The 19,878-nt window shown below is 38.7% G+C and overlaps 1 protein-coding gene across 1 annotated transcript in view; it reads right to left on the bottom strand.

The window, feature by feature from the left end:
• Nucleotides 1-18,010, bottom strand: part of LOC127453955 (ETS domain-containing transcription factor ERF-like) — a 73,147-nt gene extending 55,137 nt beyond the window's left edge. The window contains exon 1 of the mRNA XM_051720793.1: nt 17,446-18,010. Within this exon, the coding sequence (XP_051576753.1) occupies nt 17,446-17,467 (22 nt within the window). The 5' untranslated portion in view covers nt 17,468-18,010. The remainder of the gene's footprint in view (nt 1-17,445) is intronic.
• Nucleotides 18,011-19,878: the final 1,868 nt, after the last annotated feature.

Below are 19,878 nucleotides of genomic sequence, written 5' to 3'. Positions count from 1 at the left end.
ACTATATATTCTATCCCCTAACCCTACCCATACCCCTAAATCTAACCCTCACAAAAAACTTTCTGCATTTTTACATTCTCAAAAAAACATTTAGCATGTTTTTTAAGCGATTTGAATTATAGGGACACTAGAAATGTCCTCATAAACCACATTTATAGCATTATACCCTTGTAATTACCAGTTTGTAACCTAAAAAATGTCCTCGTAAACCACCCAAACCCACCCATACATACACACAAGAAGCTTAAAGCTGATGTCATATTCGGCCCAAAATATCAACACCATGCAGACCCACAGAAATAAGAGAATGAGAAATCAAGAAAGGAAGGGATGCTTTAAAAGAATGTGCAAAACTAGATTTTTTCCAAATCGAGTAGATGCTAAATTGCTTGAATGAATAGTCAACTAATAGTTCGACTAATAAACCCAAATAATAAAGCTAGTTTCGGGTTCACCTGACCCTGACCAAACTAGTTTCTTTTTGGGGCATTCACAATGAATGATCTTGTGATCACACAGCCGGATAGAGTGGAATAGAACAACGCAGGGGTCTTTAGATGCACTTTTAAAAGTTTAAAAAACAGATTTTAACTTGACACACCATCTTAAAAACACAACTCTCAAGGTGCAAAAATTATTTTTTTTCACACCGCAATGGCCAAAGATGTATGTCCGCATGTATATGGCTGTAGCTGCAGTGCTTTAGAGAGGGTAGTCTTCGCCCCATTATACACTGCAACAAAATACTTTTTTTATTTGTTTTTGTTTTGGCTTGTTTTCCAATATAAATATCTAAAACTCCTTTAAAACAACATTCATTTACTTTAGCAGCTATACTGCAGAAGAATTTTTTTTTTTTATCTGAGAATGTTGAATATTATATTAAAAATACAAATATTTTAAAATATCTAAAAATCCTTTAAAAAGATGTATTCACCAGAGAAGCAGCATATAAGATATTTAGACATTCTTTTAGAGAATAGATCTTGAATATTAGTATATTTTGTCTTTACTGCACTAGCAGAAGTATAACCAAGTGAAAAAATACACTTATACAAAATTCACTTATATTTAAGATACATTCTTTAAAGCAAGTCTAAATATCTTTTATGTTACTTCTCAAATAAATGTATCTTGTTTTAAGGATTTTTAGACAATTTTAAATGGGAAAAAGACAAATACACTTGATTACAATAGGATTTTTTTGTAGTGGAATTTTTACTGAATTAAACATAATAAAAAAGTATTTTTCCCCTTTAATTCAGTGAATCTCATTTAGAGGTATTTTTAAAAGATGATTTTGTCCTCTTTAATGTTAGTAAGCACATTTAATACAACCTTTTAAGTCAGGGCACAAGCTGAATAGTCGGTTTAGAGCTAATGATTAATCGTTGCAATAATCGCCCGAATAGTCGAATAATCGTTCTAATAACCATTAGATTAGTCGATTATCAAAATAATCATTAGTTGCAGCCCTACTCACCGACCACTTTATTAGGAACACCTGTACACCTACTTATTCATGCGATTATCTAATCAGCCAATCGTGTGGCAGTAGTGAAATGCCTAAAATCATGCAGATATGGGTCAAGAGCTTCAGTGTTCACATCAACTATCAGAATGGGGAAAAAATTTGATCTCGGTGATTTCGACCGTGGCATGATTGTCAGGGCCTGACAGGCTGGTTTGAGTATTTCTGTAACTGCTGATCTCCTAGGATTTTCACCCACAACAGTCTCTAGAATTTACTCAGAATGGTGGCAAAAACAAAAAAACATCCAGTGAGTAGCAGTTCTGCGGACGGAAACATCTTGTACAGAGAATGGCCAGACTGTTTTGAGCTGACAGAAAGGCTACGGTAACTCAGATAACCACTCTGTACAACTGTAGTGAGCAGAATAGCATCTCAGAATGCACAACACATCAAACCCTTAGGCGGATGGGCTACAACAGCAGAAGACCACATCTGAAACTTTATTAGGAACATTGTGTTCCTAATAAAGTGCTCAGTGTGTGTAGTATCGGCACTAAAAAATAATAATAATAAAAACTTAAAGGAATAAATTACCCAAAAAATGAAAATTCGATCATTATTTACTCTCATTGTTTCAAAGCCATTTGACTTTTTGTTTTTAATGAAACTTTTGAACAATATTTCCTGGCCACTCTTTCCATATAATCAAAAAAAATGAGGACTGGGGCTTTGAAGCATCATAAAAGTGGTCCATATTACTTGTTTATTGTATTCCAAGTCTTCTGAAGTCATACGATAGCACTTCCCTTAATAAAAAGAGTGACAAGGATAATTTCACCATCAGTGTTTTACGGAAACAAGGAAGTAATGTGTTTGGAATGAAATGAGGGTGAGTAAATGATGACAGAATGTACTTTTAGGTGAACTATTCCTTAAAAAAAATAAAGAAGAATAAAACTGTAACTAGTCGACCTCACTAATCAACTAATCAGTTGTTGGATGAGAGCTCGTTGATCATCGGGACCCATACCTACTCGCCCCAGAGGTAAATAGAGAAAATAAGAACAAAATAAAAATGAACAGACTAATAATAGAACTAATGGATGACTGACTTCTTTACAGTGAAGACACGCTGCGTATGTCGGCCAAACATGCCATTAACATTTGATGCAGAGTGTCTCCTAAATACAGCAGCTCTCTGTCCAATCAGGTATGTATTATTCAAGACCAAAGACATTACACTGCCATATACATTGAAAGAGAAGGGAGAAGGGCATTAGGAGCATGAATGGTTTGTTTGCTTGTGTACACGGAGAGGTCACGCCGTCAAGAGCGGAAACGGCAAGAGATGCGGCTAGTGGGAGTTTATGGATGGAGTTTTTTTTTTTTACATTGAAGCCTTTAGCTCAGTGATGATGACACAGCACAAACTCCACCGGCCCTAAAAGACACTCAAATAAACACAAGCAAGTGCAACTGACACCAGGCCTAAAAACGAGAAGGATGGACGGAAAAGACAGAGAGAAAGAGAGAGTGATGGAAGATGAGATGCCACAGGGGTATTCTAGCATGGATTAGTGACACAGAGGTTATATATGTGTATGTAAGAAGAGTGGAGAGATGGAGGTGTAATCGATGGTTTAAAAGGTTTTGCTTCACCGAAACACACACACACACACACACACACACACACACACGTACTATTCTGTCATGGCTCACTATGGAACAAAAAAAACATCTGAACACACAGAGTTCACGTGGAACACTAACATCTCTTCTGGTGTGTGTCATGTGAGGATAGACACAGGCCTCTTTAAAAGGTACAGTTTGTCAATTCCATGCCACTACCACCACTAAATGTAATTGCAAAATGAACTACTGTTTTCAAACAGGTTTCCTGTTTGAACATTCTCCTGTCTGCCATGAGTTGGTAAAAGAGATAGTTCCATCACAAACTCACACCATTGGTTGAGTCAGTGTTGCTTTGGGCTGGTCGGATGCTCAAAAAACAGAGGGATGTTTTGATAGTTCCACAGAGTCACAGTGGAACTTTTTGGAGAATCATCCTACAAATGGCTTTTTTATATTTGTCGCAGCATATTAAGTTGAGATAGAAGTTATTTTTTATCATTGAAAAACATACACATCACCTTTAGTAAACCGCCGAAAGTTTGCAATGCTTCAGATTTAAACCGAAAGGCAACTTGCATCCGATTCTGCATGATTGCAAGGTTTAATATCAGTATACAGAAGGTATAATGGATTGAAATCCAGTCAGCAGTGTGAACAGAGCCTCCCATGAATGTGTTACATTACAATATTGCAACTCAAACGCTGTTTCTACACAGCAAGTGAGCAGCTGACAACATTTTCCATCCGTTTTCCAACCAGGCCTTTAAATGATTAACAGTACTTAACACAAAGGTGCACGTGCATACATTCGCCTGTTCACATCTAATTTGTTACACACACACAGACCATCCCTTGACTAAAACATACACACCCGAACTGATGAATTACCAGAAGTGAGTGCCGTAAATGCCGGTGACAAACTGGTTCAAAGTTCAGAACAAACTCCAGTAAGCTCTTGAACAGGTTTAAACACATATATAGGGAGAGAGAGAAGAGAGAGAGAGAGAGATAGAGAGGGAGAGAGAGAGAGAGAGAAGAGAGAGAGAGAGAACATGATCTTGCATTCCTCAGAAGAGAAGAAGAAAGAGAACAGGGGTACATTGGAGGGGGGTGGGGTGTTAAAGTGGCGCCAGGCAGCATTTGAATTCCCGGCAGTTGACCACACAAACACACTCTCTTGCACACACACAGTTTTTTACATGCGTGTATCATGAATTACAGTCAGTGAATAGAAGTGTTTGTGATGACTTTCACTTTTTAATTATTTGATTAGCATTATCACAGGATCATATATACACTCATTTGACCTTCTATTGTTTTTAAATTAAGCTCAACTAGTCTAAGGGTATGTTTACACGACAACGATGTACTAAAAACGGAAAAGTTTTTCCTTTGCATTTTTGAAAAGTTTTGTGTACAGATGACAACGTTGTCAAAATGATCCCTGTTCACATGGATCCGCGAAAACGAGTAAAAACGCTGTATTATGCATGCCAGGCCAGTAGTTGGCGATGTCACTTTGTAAAGAAACACTACGCGCCTGCGCACATAAGCATTCTTCCACTGAGCAGTGAATACAAACAATTAAGATGCCAATCACTGGTCGTAGTAGTGATGTAGTAAATCTACACTTTGCTGGAGAAGCATCAATAAACTCAATCTTGAGCAGCACAAACACAGTCCTGTAGTCCGCCATTGTAGTTTTGAATGTCTCACGTGTTGTTTTGAAGTACTCGCGCGCATGCCTATAGACTGAACACGTAATACACGTGCGTATGATGTCATCGTTTTCACAAATTTGCGTTTTTGTATGTTTACACAGAGACGATAACGGCTTTCTTTTTAAAAAACTTGCACTTTGAAACCCATTTTCAAAAGTTTGCGTTTTCAGGCCCCAAAACGCCGTTGTCGTGTATACGAACAGCCAAAACGCATAAAAAGTTTTCCGTTTTTAGTTGAAAACGTTGTCGTGTAAACGGCTCCTCATTTTGCTTATACTCTTAGCAATTTTGTCCCCAAAATATAACTAATTTAAAAATGCCTAAACTAACCCTAAACTTTTATAGGTTTTTCAGAAAATATTTTAAATAAGAAAAACAGTAGGCCATTTCCTTTATTAGTAATCAATTAGGGCTGCACAATTACTCAAAAACAATTATCAAGATTACAATTACTGCTGGTGCAATTATCTAATTGTGAAAAGGATCAATTATAGAATTCCATTTAGATCTATAACTGTTGTGTCAAAATTATGAGTACATATTTTTTTTCTAACCACTAAAAACAAAAAGGTATCTCATCCGTTCACTTCAAATGTCAATTTAGTTAAAGCCGAAGTATGTAATTTCTGCGACACAAGCTCCACCGAACAGAATTGCAAAATAAACAATGTTTTTAAAACAGCTTTCCGAATATGCCCCTCGTCTTCTGTTGTTCAAACAGTCAGATAGTCCTGCTCACAACTCAGGCCATTGGTTGAGTACTGTTACTGGGGCTTGCCTTAGCAGGTCGTTAAAAAAAAAAAAAAAAAAAAAAACAGGAATTTTTATAGCACCACAAAGACACAAGTGTTTACAGTTTTTGAGAAAATCAACCTACGAATGGCTTACTTTAGTTTTCTCTGCAAATTAAAAGGTACATTCATTAATTTGGGGCTAATTTAAAAAGTTTTACACATTAGCGAATGCATTGTGTTTTTGTGAAGAGTGATTTGAATGGTGTACACTCAGATGAGATGAAGACTGTACTCATAATAGTTTTCTATAAAAAGTGTTTTATTATACATGGTGCGGATCACCCCTTTAATGTGTTTCGCCATGTTGAAATGACATGGTCCGCTGTGTTTCACTAAACGTTGAAGAAGAGAATCCTCGCGCTCATTGGCTGCCACCTGTGTAGATACTCTTGGCTTTGCTTAGCACAGTGTTGTTTGGTGATGTGAAGAGTGAAAAGAACACAATGGAATACACTTATTTGTCCTACTTTAGCAACGGAGACAACAGGAGATCCAGTAGCTGTACCACCGAAGAAGCGAACAAGGTCAGAAGCAAGAAGATAGAAAGACCAGCAAAGGCAAAAAAACTGGAGTAAACATCGGTACAGCATACAGGCGGAAAGATTTGATGATGGAGAAAAACCTGAGTAGTGGTGCCGATGTTGCTCCTTTTTTGTTGAACAATTTAGACCACTCTCTAAACTAGTATCAGTGGAATTTAGAGAAAACTCATACAAGTTTCCCTCAAACTTTTTAAAATGACGCGTGTTGTCAACATATGTTAGTAATGGACAGTTTTCAGCGGTGTTTACAAATGCAACCGGAAAGCAACGTGTAATTTTATTTTCTTTGTTATCACAGCTATAGTAAGAGGGACCCATATATCTCCACCTCTATGAAATGGCACATGTCTTCATTCGTTTCGTAGCTTGGCACAGCGATTGTTGTGAATTTTGTGTAAACCATGACATTGGTTTGCTTGGAAACAAGACGAGTTCTTCAAATACAGTATTCATGGACATGCTAAATTTCATCATCAAAAACAATTCTAATCTTTCCTTTACCATAACATTCTGTATCGCTAGATAATTGAGGTTGATTTTATGCTAAGCAGTTCTCTAATAAAGGTAATAACTGTCTTTAGAAATAACTTGAATTGTAGATAGTCTCCAAAGATTATTGATATGAGGGAGAATAATAATCTGTCCTTAACTGTAGAAGTCTGTTCGTTTGAATTCTGACGTTTGTTTTTAGGCAAAGCAATTATATAATAGGAGTAATTAATAACTTTAGAAATTACCTCAAACTCCGACATTTTCCAGATGCAAATGATATTCCAAAGCTGGTGGGGCAGCAGAGACGATCATGCTGATCCACATCAATAGATGGCAGTACTGCGTGTAACATCACATATCCGTAATTAAATACATGAAGAAGAGCAATGCTAACACTAGCTAGAGAACTACTGAATGCCCCTTTAAGCTGGGATAGGAGAAAGTATTTTAACACCAAAAAAGTTACATAATTCAGCTTTAATTCATAAAAAAAAAAAAATACTCTTTGTTTTCAAAACAGCTTTCTGAATATGCCCCCTATCTGCTGTTGGTCAAACAAAGAGATAGTCCCGCCCCCAACTCACAAATCAATGTTGAGTCAATGTTATTGTGTTTGTATAGATAGGTCACTCAAAACAAAGAGGAATTTTCATAGCACTATAGAAACACAGTGCTTACAGTTCTCAAGAAGATTCAAAAACTGAAAAAGTTACATCAGCTTTGATAGCAAATGAGAATGTATAACTTATTACCTTAAAATCAACGTACATTTTTGGCAGCATTTTTGCCCTAAGCCCTCCTTAATTTCTGACTCTGGTGCAAGTGCAAGAATGCAATGACGAATCAGAAACGTTTAAGTTAAATTAGTCTATTGGCATATCAGTCACGACAACATAGTATTCAACAATGGTTGCGTAAAGCTTACTTTCTATGTATTATTTATTAGAAATTTGAATAGCAAATTAAGTAATTCAGGAACACAGTTCTCAGCTTGTTTTGGACATTTGTAGTCTACATAAAGAACATGGCATGTGGTTGCCCGACACAAAATAAGCATTTTAATGTAAATTCTATTAATTTAAATAATCGCAATTAAATTATCAAAGGAAATAATCAACAATTATGCTTTTTCACATATAACATGCATGACTGTCCCCAAATTTTTTTTTTTTTTTTTTTATTTACCTCACTTTTGGGGGAAATTTTCTCCATAAACTAAGTACATACACACCTTGCAGTATTCAAACAAACAAAAAAAATTAAACCTGATAATTTTGCCATCAATAAGGGATTGATGGTGAGAAAGCTGAACGTGAAGGCCACATAAAAAGGAAGGGGTCTCACACATGAGCTCAGTGTGAGCTTAAGTGATCTTATCTGAAGTGCTTATGACCAGGTTTACTTCTGTTAGCGTCAGTTTGTGTGTGCATTATTTTCAGATACTACCCAGAATAACGCATGCACTCACGCACACATACACACACAATGCAGGTGTTACACTGAGTCATGCTCATGACAATGCAGGCTTTGTAAACTACCTGTATTACATTTCCCTCTCTACACAAACACACACACACACACACACATACACACACACACAGAGAGAGAGAGAGAGAGAGAGAGAGAGAGAGAGAGAGAGAGAGAGAGAGATAGAGCAATGTGCAGTACAGGCATTCTTCCATGGCAGCCTGAATTTAATTACGTTCAAAAACAGAAAGTCCTGATGACAGTGTGAACTCAGAATACAGTCAAACAGCAGCTGAGATCTAATGAGCAGCCAGATCAGCACAAAAGGTCCTACGAAAACAACTAAATACAGTGGACATGACAGAGGTTGGAGAGAGTCCACAAATGCCGCTAAAGCTAGACAGCTTTTTTTTTCTCCCTTTTTCTCCCCAATTTGGCATGCCCAATTACCAATGCGTGCTAAGTCCTCGTGGTGGTGTAGTGATCCGCCTCAATCCGGGTGGCAGAGGACGAATCTCAATTGCCTCCGCGTCTGAGACTGTCAATCTGCACATCTTATCAGGTGGCTTGTTCAGCATGTTACCGCGGAGACGTAGCACGTGTGGAGGCTCACGCTATTCTCCAAGGCATCCACGCACAACTCACCACGCACCCCACCGAGAGCAAGAACCACATTATAGCGACCACAAGAAGGTTAACCCAACGTGACTCTACCCACCCTAGCAACCGGGTCAACTGGTTGCTTAGGAAGCCTGACTGGAGTCACTCAGCACGCCCTGGATTCGAACTTGCTATTCCAGGTGTGGTAGTCAGTGTCTTTACTTGCTGAGCTACCCAGGCCCCCAAAGCTAGATGGCTTTAATCTCACTGGCATTTAGATTTCAAATCATGTGGAGACAATAAAAATGTCCTAAAAGCTGAATATGTGTGTGTGTGTGTGTGTGTGTGTGTGTGTGTGTGTACACATGTTTATACTATATTGTGGAGACCAAATGTCCCCACAAGGATAGTAAAACCAGTGGTCCACTCGAGGGAAATGGCTTATTAAACATACTAAACGATGTTATTTTTGAAAATGTAAAAATGCAAAAAGGTTTCTGTTAGGGTTAGGTTTAGGGGTAGGGGATAGAAATTATCGTTAGATCTGTATAAAATTCATAAAATGCATGGAACTCTATGGAAAGTCCCCATAATGATATAAAAACAAGTTTGTGTGTGTGTGTGTCTGTGTGTGTAGCATCTTTTAGTTGAATGCTATCTGTATTCGAAAGTGCAAGGTCTAATGTGTCTGTGTTGAGGAATGCCTGACACAGACCAAACATATGGACTACTTTTATGATGCTTGAACATATGGGTGAACTGTATCTTTAATAAGTAAGCTTTTCCAAGAATGTGATTCTTTTTTGAGTGTGAGAGTTTGTGTTCAAATAACTGAGCGTGCATGTGTGTTTGGCAGAATGCTTTTCCTGGAATGAGTAATGCCACACAGGCTGCAGTGATTTAAGCTTCAAGCAGGAATGTGGGAGGTCCACGTTTTTTCTGCAAAACAAACTAGTGTGAGAGCGTTAAGAGAGGGAGTGTGTTGTCAACCATGAGAAGATTGCCCTATTATCGGTTGTCAATGCCTCGTCCATCAATATTTACACTTTGTCCATTATTCAAAATCAATATATATAGTCTACAGGGATATATATAGTCTGCATTACTTCTGCATCTTGTCTTAAATAAGTGAAAACAGATGTCCGAACTCTCTTACGCACAGTGCAATTATGTGTAAGTCTAATAACGGGCTAATGGAGTTTCTCTGAAAGTGTAATGGAGAGCCACAGTATAAAGTGTAAACAATGGACAGAGAAAGTGGTTTAAAAATAAGTAGCAAAGGTCACTTAACCTTTGGTATCTCATTAAAACACACATTAACATTCACAGACATGAAATCCTGAAAAAGACTGAATCTCTTAAAGTCTTTTATCCCTAGTTGGAGTTTGTGAATGATTTGTACTTCTCTGACTAACAAATGCTAGCTAGTTTATTCAACTGTGTGATGAAAACATAGTCTGTGGAATTTTCTTTTCTGTTGTATCTCATATATTTAGCTTAAGCAGCGACAGACAGTTTGTTTAGATGTAGAATACAGTAGGGTACATCAGCTGAAAAATTAAATGACAGTTTACCCCACAGAAATTGATGCATTGATAAAATAACCAGCGATACAATATCATCGATGCAACGCATAAAAATCGATGTACTGTATATTTTTTTAAAGATGCATCTTTATTTTGACACTTTAATGGCAGCCATGTCCATACACATTTCTTTCAGGCAATGCAGCAATCTTATGATATTCATCTTTATAAGCACTAAATATGCTTCTCATGTTGGACACGGATGTACACGGAGTGATTGAAGACTGAAGTTGCACTCTGTTCTATCCGTGCGCGCCCGTCAACCGGGCTTGCATCGAAATGCGACCTCCGGTGACAGGATAGTGCAGAGTGGCTAACATGCGCAATTAAATCAGGCTTCCCTTGATCTTGTGGCGCATTCGACCCATTTGAATTCTACATAAGAATTTCCTATTTTAATGCGCTATGGAGCAATTCAACTATGTCAAACGGCTAAACAGCTGTGATATTCTAAACACCTGCCCTGCCCCAACATCAATTACATGACTTTTCACATCTTCAGTTCAACAGCCTTACTAACAGTTATCACAGAAAACTGTAACAGAATTTTTCAATACAACTGTGAAAAAAAAAAAAAAGGAATAGCACATACTCTGCTGTTGAAAACAAGTCGTGGGTATAAATTTAACATCAAACCCATTTTTTTTTTCTTCCTCAAGACATTTTCTTAAAAATCTAATAATAATACCCAGCAATTCTCAATTCAATCTTTTTTGGTTAGAATGAAGGAATCTTTGTAATATATACGCCTGGTGTCATTACACTAACGCACACTCCACAAACACACACAACAGCCGTGTCAGTGAACAAATGAAGAAGAAGCTCTTGAGGCTATTTGTTGAACAAAACGAGCCAAAATGGGACTTTTTTTTTCTTTTCAAAATGGGGCATTTTAATTACCACAACAGAAGCACGACAAGTCTTAACTATCACCAAAATGCAAAATAAAACTTTTTTGTCTGCAAGCGCTTTTCTTGTGTAGTTCAAAAAGGTGCTGACGCCCTGACACAAATCATGAACGTGGGTTCATGATTGTAGTAACAAAGCGGATAGCCACAGTCTACCGGCAGATTAATATCATGGTGGATGAGAGTTTAAGAGATTTAATGCCTATTGCAATGAAAATACAACCTATGGGGAGACTAGTTAATTCAATTAATCAAACTTCCACTTAGACTTTGGGAAACGTTTAATATTACTTGAATTGGTGCTATTTTAGTGCATTTCTATCGTTATACTGTGGAAGGCTTTTTTGGAAAATGTCAATAATGCGTTATATTGTTTCATATTGTTTTGTTTTCTTTCTTGAGAAGGAAATAAATGCATTTTAACAGGAAAAGAAGTATATTTAGTCCAATTTCATTACTTTCAAAATCTGTGATTAATAGTGATTCAATAAGAAAAATTATACGATGAATCACGATTGAAAGAATTTATTGACTGACAGTACTAGTTTATAATATGCACATATGTTGACTATGTTGTATGTTTTTCATTCTAGCAGATGAGAAAATAATGGAGAAATAGAGGAAAGAAAGAAAGAGAAAGGGTAAGAGAAAGGGAGGACATTGGACCTTTGTAACTTGAGCAAACCGGAACCTTAGGAGCCGTTTACACGACAATGTTTTCAACTAAAAACTGAAAACTTTTTATGCGTTTTGGCTGTTCGTTTACACAACAACGCCGTTTTGGGGCCTGAAAACGCAAACTTTTGAAAACGCGTTTCAAAGTGCAAGTTTTTGAAAATGATGACATCATGCGCACGCGTTTTACGTGTTCAGTCTATAGGCATGAACTTCGTCCTTACCTCCAGGGCGAACAGACAAACATGAGATCACCAGTTGGAGTCCTTAAAAAGGTGGCGTGCTTTATAGTCCAGGATCACTTGTAGTAATAAAGTAACCTCATCGTCCGTCCAGACAAAATTGCTCGATGCTTTCGCCATCTTCATTGTTTGTATTCAGCGCTCTGTGGAAGAATGCTTATGTGCGCAGGTGCGTAGTGTTTCTTTACAAAGTGACATCACCAACTACTGGTCTGGCATGCGTAATACAGCGTTTTTAGTCATTTTCGAGGATCCGTGTGAACGGGGATCGTTTTGACAACGTTGTCGTCTGTACGTGAAACTTTTCAAAAATGCAAAGGAAAAACTTTTCAGTTTTTAGTACATCGTTGTCGTGTAAACGTACCCTTAATCAAATATTGTAAATCTGTAGTAGTACACAGAAGAATTTAGGAAATTAGATAAGGAAATTAAACCAGGCTGACGTGGTTCATACGCTCTCTAGAGTATCAATATGTGCTCATGGTAGAGGAGATGGCATCAGGTCACTGGCTTCGTGGCATGTGACCGGCGGGGGCAGGGGCTTGTGCTGGAATGCAAGGCTAGGGGTGCAGCTATGGAAGGTCATGGGGTCAGGGTCATACACACACATGTTCACCCTCCCTCCCCCCTACATACACAGGGGTCTCTGTGCAGCTGACAGTCCATAAATGACTCCAACACATGGCCACTCTCGCTCATATTCTACGCAGCCCCCATAACCCACTGACATGGCAAACACACACAAACCACTGTGCTCCCCGTCAGAGTGGACACACACCATTATTGTTCTCATGGGGTAAAAACAAACAAAATACTATTCAACCCCAGAAGACCTCATCCATCCCTAGAAATACACCATCCGTACACTTCCAGTGAACCAATTATTCCCAATGCTCCCAATTTAAGGGACAATTTCTCCCAAGGTGAGAGGTATAAAAAAAAGAAAGTTTACACCTCTTAACATCCACAACACATGCAGTATCACTGCAGTTTTTAAAGGGACAGTTCACCCAAAAATCTAAATTCTGATATAATTTACTCGCCTTTACGATGTTCCAAAACTGTATGACTTTGGTGCGCAAAGGCCTTAACACACGGGTTGTATGGATGACTTTTATGACACTTTTATAATACTTTATTGGTGCTTTACTCTACTTTTTTAAGCTTGAAAGCTCCGGCTACCATTCTTTGTAAACACAACCAGAAGCCTATATTCTTCAAAATTGCTCTATTTGTGTTCCACAAAAAAAGAAAGTCAAACACGTTTGGAACAACATGATGGTGAGTAAATGATAACAGAATTATTGGATGAACTATCCTTTTAATACAGTTTCACACTTTAATGTCAACTAAAAACGCTGCCACCATGTGTGACATTTCCAGGAGCGTTCTGGAGTTCCATTTGTGTTCACAGAAATAGCATGACGGAGCGGCCTGATGGGAAACAAGGCAATGGGGAAAATACAAAACACACTTACTCACTGTCTCACACAAACACACACACACACTGCTGAACAGGATACATAAGCATGTAAATACACAGAGAGGTGCCTGGTAATGTTGAACTGGTTCCACAGAGACCTGAACAACTGAGCCGGCTGCATAACACCAAATAAAATGAAGCACACGGTCTCCTGTGTGACAATGTGAACAAGCGATAAAAAGCTGCTAATTATTCCAAATGAACAAACAACTTTGCTTACAGTGTGGGAGTCAATAGCATACACAAACACGCTGGCTTACACATTAAATAGGATAAACCAAAACACATTTTACATGAAAACTGCTATATCGTCCTTTCTATGCATGCTTGTCTGCATGCACATAATGTGTAAACAGCTAACTTACACCTATGACTTCCCTACAAAGCAAAAACACAGTAACTACACCATTAGTGAAACTAAGAAAAATGGTTTTAAAGTTTTTAGATCATCCATTACAAAATTTCCACACTGCTTTCTCTGAATCAGAGTATAGTTGTGAAACCCATTTGGCACAGGACAAATCATAACAAAATTTTGACAAAATGTGCAGTTACTGTGTTTTGGTTTTGTTGGGCATTATGTGAGAAATAAACAGCCAAAATTGCTAATTAAATCTGCAACCTTAACCACTGACTCTTCACTACCATCTCACGAGATATTGCACAAATAACAGGGTTAGCCATTCAGGATGCTGCCCTGCTAAATACACACTGAGGCCTGCTGGGTAGACCATAGTTAAACCACAGACACATTCGGATATTACAGATGAAACAAGATCATCCAGAGTCAGATGAGGCCTATTGTGCAGAAACACTCCATACGGTAAAGAGGAGAGTCTGGAGAGTTACAAATCATTCTCTGAATTCATGGAAAATGGCAGTCAGAGACAGTGAGGAACTGATAAGAGCATTGTCTCTTATCTAATGTGATTCATGTGGTCAAAGCTTTTCGATGAAGGTGATAGTGTCAGTGTTACGAGGACTGACAGTTCAAACGACTTGATCAGGATGCACACCATACCGACACTTCTGTCGCCTCCCGTTCACATAAACCATGGCTATCAGAGAAAATGCTATCTCACCGTAATGCACTACATATTTATACCGCTGTGGGTGTTTGCAGGTAAGAACACAGACTAGAGAGATCCTGGAATCTGATAAAGAATGAAGCACTCAGAAACCACATCCTATACTCAGTACTGTATCTTTATCTCACTCACATGCTCGCTTGCTTGCATACTCAGCAGCTGAGCTCACCTCCTAACTATCGAGGTCAGAATGTGGCCCGCACAGCCGTAGACTGATAAAACCGCAAGGCATTTATAGTAGTTATTGGCACCTGAATAAAAGCAGCAGTTTCCCTGCATCACATTCCTTATGTCCAGCTTCACAAAGTCAACATACTTTAAAATAGCACTTTTCCCAAGTCTGCAGAATAAAGATGTGAAATTTGTGAAGTGAAAGTTTTAGTTCATACTAAATGTACTAATGCAGGACATTCTGAGAAAAGATTAAAGCTTCTAGAGCAGGTCAAGAGGTCAGCTATTAAACTTTTTTCATTCTGTGTAACTTTGTTAAAGGGAAAGTTCACAGAAATATGAAAATTATCTCATCATTTACTCACGCTCATGCCATCCCAGATGCTGAACACAAACAAAGATTTTTAGAAGAATATCTCAGCGCTGTATGTCCATACAATGCAAGTGAATAGTGGCCAAAACTTTGAAGGTCCAAAAAGTATATAAAGGCAGCATAAACGTAATCCATACGACTCCAGTAGTTTAATCCATGTCTTTAGAAGTGATATGATAGGTGTGGGTGAGAAACAATATTTAATATTTTATATAAATATTTAAGTTCTTTTTTACTATAAATCTTCACTTTCACATTCTTCTTTTGTTTATGGCAATTTTAATTATTTGTGCATATCACCACCTACTGGGCACAGAGGAGAATTTATAGTAAAACATGATTTAAATATTTATCTGTTTCTCACCCACACCTATCATATCACTTCTAAAGACATGTATTAAACCACTGGAGTCATATGGATTACTTATATGCTGGCTTTATACGCTGTTGGACCTTCAAAATTCTGGCCACCATTGCATTGTATGGACATACAGCGCTGAGATATTCTTATAAAAATCTTCTTTTGTGTTCAGCAGAAGAAAGTCATACACATCTAGGATGACATGAGGGTGAGTAAATGATGAGCACATTTTCATATTTGGGTGAACTATCCCATTAAAATGCATTCTAAAGAAAAGTTCTGATATCATCATCTAAAAGGCTTTCCTGTGAACTTTTTGAGAGAAATTTGATTTTCAAATATGTTTTGATATAACCTTTGTTAATTTGCCAAATGTCTGACACAAACAAGATATTACTGGGATCCTTTAAATAAAAACAAAAACAAATGAAAGGGCATTTAAAGACACAGAACTCTCTAGTCTAGACAGCCAAAATGTGGGGTTCCGTTAAAAAATAAAAGCTTTACTTGTGAGGGAGGGGAGGACAGGGTTTATAAAAGTGAAAGTGACCATGACGTGCTCAGGGTTCATTTAGAGCAGGACACACTCCATAAACCCCAGTGGCAAAACTAAAACGCAGAGCGCGTGTTTGCACAAAGAAGAGTGGATGGAATGTAGAATTCAAGCTCGTTAAACTTCCAGTAACGTGAGCGGAACCGTTAAGAAAATCGTGACAGTGAAAAAAGAGAAAACTTAGAGAAAAAATAAAGTAAGAGAAATGAGGAAAGATAAAATCATCCCAATATGGATTCCCAAACAGGCCTCCTTAACACGGCTACTGAAACTCCCTAGAGTTGGCGGGACATAAACAATTGAACAAGTGGATACATGTTACGAAACGAATTCTCGGGGCAAGTATAATAGTACTATAACAGTGATCGTGAATTAAAACGTCCAGGCAACTGGGAAGCATTTATAACAAAAGTAAGCGATCTTTTTACCCTCTCTTTGAAGGGAAATCGGTGCGCCGCTCTGTATTATTAGTCTTGACTTGATTTTATTAGCATAATTGCCTATTGTAAAGTTTATTTAAACACAGGATAACGAAAACATGTATCAAATTCAGTGGTTAGACAGCGGGCCTTCCATTTTGAATGTGCCGTGCTACTCGTTAAAAGCTCGCGCTTGAACTGCACACAACTGGCACGCGCATGGCGCGAGAATCATTTTGGGTGAGAAAAGTGTTTTACATTTAGTCAATAATCAAAACTGAGCCTATATTTCTATGTTTACCCATACATAACAAAGCCACAAGCGCTTTGAAAGTTGTAGCCATTCAACAGGTTTAATGTGTTTTGCGCTGGCAGGACTGGAAGAAACTGGAATGAAGCAGACATTAAGTTTGAATGTAACTGTTAAAGCAAAACGGCAAACTTAACGTGTTAGCACAAGAGCTACCCGGACAAACTGCGGTGGACTGAGATTTAAAGACTTAACAGACTAGACCGCAGCACTTCAGGTCATTTAAAGGAATCTGAATGGGCAATACAACACATTCATTCGTTGTAAGGATGTAAAATACGATTAAAGTCAGTAAAAATCCTTAAATCTCTTTAGAATGCGGCAGGTTATCAAAGTAAACTGGATATCCGAGTTGAAAATGAGTTGGTATATCAGAGTAATAAATCCTGTGAAAATACCTCGATCCACTGTCAACTCTTTTGTTCGTAAGTAAATGTCAGTTGTCAGGAGATTTTGACATTGGTTGCTGACTACTATTGTCAAATCCTGGTTCAATGACTCAACAAGCTGAAGAAGTTGTGGCATCACTGATAATGAATGCTTGGGTAACTTACCCGAGTCCCCCTGGGTTTTCATGGTGAAAGTTATCTGCTCCTAACAGAGCGAGCTGGTTAAAGTTGTCAGTTCAAAAGTGGCGAGACTCGGCCTCTCCCTCACCCCCCTCTCCAAAAGGTTATCTTTTTTGTCAAATGTTCAGCGCTCTTGTTGCTCCCTACTGTCCGATCACCGGCTGGATTGAGTTCTCTCTTTCCACGATCACTCCAAATGCTCCGACAGCGCTGAGTTTGGAGAGTTGCTCACTTCTTCCACTAGCGACACGGGACGGGGTGCAGCTGAGTTCCGAAACAGCGCTTTCCTGTCTATCCCAGGAGCGAACGATACAATCCTAAACACGGCAGAGAAACAGCACTCTGCGTCTCTCTGTTACATACGCACTATCTTCTGCCGAGTTGATGATTTTGGCAACGTTTTATCCTTCTGTTAGTGTGTCATCTGGTCTCCCGAGGATCGCCATTCGCAGTATATCAGTCAGTTTCCCATTTTCTCTTTCACACCGACTTTTTTTTTTTTTCCTTCCTCCACTCTCCCTAGTCTGAAACAACTCGCTGTCTCCTCCCCCCATTTCTCTCTCTCTCTCTCTCTCTCTCTCTCTCTCTCTCTCTCTCTCGGGTGTCGTGTTTCGCTTGCTGCTGCCGCACGGGGCCGCCCACACGGACGGGTGAAGGAGGGGAATGGGGGCTCGGGCATTGGCTGAGTCACGCCCCCTCACCACGAGCCGAGGCTGGCGTCACTGGAGCACGAGGCGTCGTTATGGAGACCGACATAGCCACTGTCCGTGATGACATCATATCCGCGTCCTACGAGCTGCAGACGAGGCCGAACCTGAGAGATACAGCGTCATCGCGTCCGTTAACGTCAGCAACAAGTGTTTTTCGATCTAACTGTCCCGTCAAGAGGTAGGCTAATATTGCAATGAATAACAATTAACCAGAATTTATCCCGCAAGAACTAAACAGATTTAACAGGCTGATAAAGGGAACTGGTTCTTCAGGCCACTTAAAGATTCAAATTCAATATCAAATAGTAACTGTTTTTTATCTTAAAGGGAAAGTTCACCCAAAAATGAAAATTCAGCCATTGTTTACTCACCCCTGTGTTGTTATATAGCCCTATATGTCTTTCTTTCTTTTTCTTAACACAAATGGAGAAATATTTTCACAACTGTGATGACACGTTTCAGCCTTATTTAGCAGTGTAAATCTAGCAGACTTTTTTAGATGATAATTTTTTTTTTTAAATATTGGTGTAAATTTATAAAATTATGCTTATTATTATATTACCCTGGAATTAGTTTTAAAAAAATGAATTACCACAGCTGTGAGGGGGTTTCTATTACAGCTGCTGAAAGAGTGACAGTAAATTTGGCATCTTCTCTCATCTGACTGTCTTAATCCACTGCTCTGATTCTTTTTTCCTCTTCTGGAAAGTCATTCAAATGTAATAGTGGATTTTTTTTCTTTTGGTCTTGGAACAAATGTGTAAGTGAAAATAATATTTGCTGTGATCTCCCATTCACCGCTGTTGAAGTTTACCCTGCAATCGTTTACCTCCGCGTTCCAAAACCCAGAGTGTTAAAAAGGTCTATTGTGAAAAAACCTTGTGCTCAGTGATGACATACAATGGCAGTTTATGGTGACCACCTCTTCAAGCTTCAAAAAGACACACAAGTATAATTCAGAAGTCTAAAAATTATTCCATGAGACTCAAGTATAAGATAAGGTTTGGTGCGAAACAAACCGAAATCGAATGTATTATTTAGTAAAAATGTTTACTGACCGTCATTCTCCTGTGCGCGTTCATGAGTCTGCAGCTCTTTGCCTGAGAGCAACAGTAGTTACGCAGCATGCGCGAGATGCGCCGTTCAAGCAAAAACTAGTTTTGTTTTGCTTCAACAGGACCACCAGCGATATTAACAACAGAAAACACAACATAGCTGCACACAAACCAGAGAACAGAACTTACAAAGCATGTCTGAAGAGTTTGTAGTGTAAGAATAGATGCATTTCAATGGAGTCCTCCATCAAACAGAGACATGGGACTGAAGATAGCTACAGTCACACTGTGTCCTACTCAGACGGCAAACGACACACAATAAAAGTTATCTTTTCTATGTTAATCAGTTTTTTTTTTTTTTTTTTTTGTCCTGAGCAGCTGCGACGAGCAACGGGACATTCTGTCCATCCCTTGGTTTCTATATTTGGCAGTGTGCCCGGTAACCACGTCCGCTATGAATTGGCACTGGTCCATAATGCGTTGCGTGGTGCGAGGTGATCGTCTGTGTTCCGCGACTGCTTTCAGGTCCTTGAATAAGGTATTATGTGCAAGTTAAGGCAGCTGGGGGAGTTTGTTGTGTCCCCCTCGGTTAAGTTGGTGCCCCCCTAGTGAGTCGGTGCCCTACGCAGACTGCGTAATATACGTATAGGGAG

This window comes from Myxocyprinus asiaticus, chromosome 16 (genome assembly GCF_019703515.2).
Source record: "Myxocyprinus asiaticus isolate MX2 ecotype Aquarium Trade chromosome 16, UBuf_Myxa_2, whole genome shotgun sequence".
In the NCBI taxonomy this organism is placed as follows: Eukaryota; Metazoa; Chordata; class Actinopteri; order Cypriniformes; family Catostomidae; genus Myxocyprinus; species Myxocyprinus asiaticus.
The sequence above is the reverse complement of the archived record's forward strand: the minus strand, read 5'-3'. Positions and strand labels throughout refer to the sequence as shown.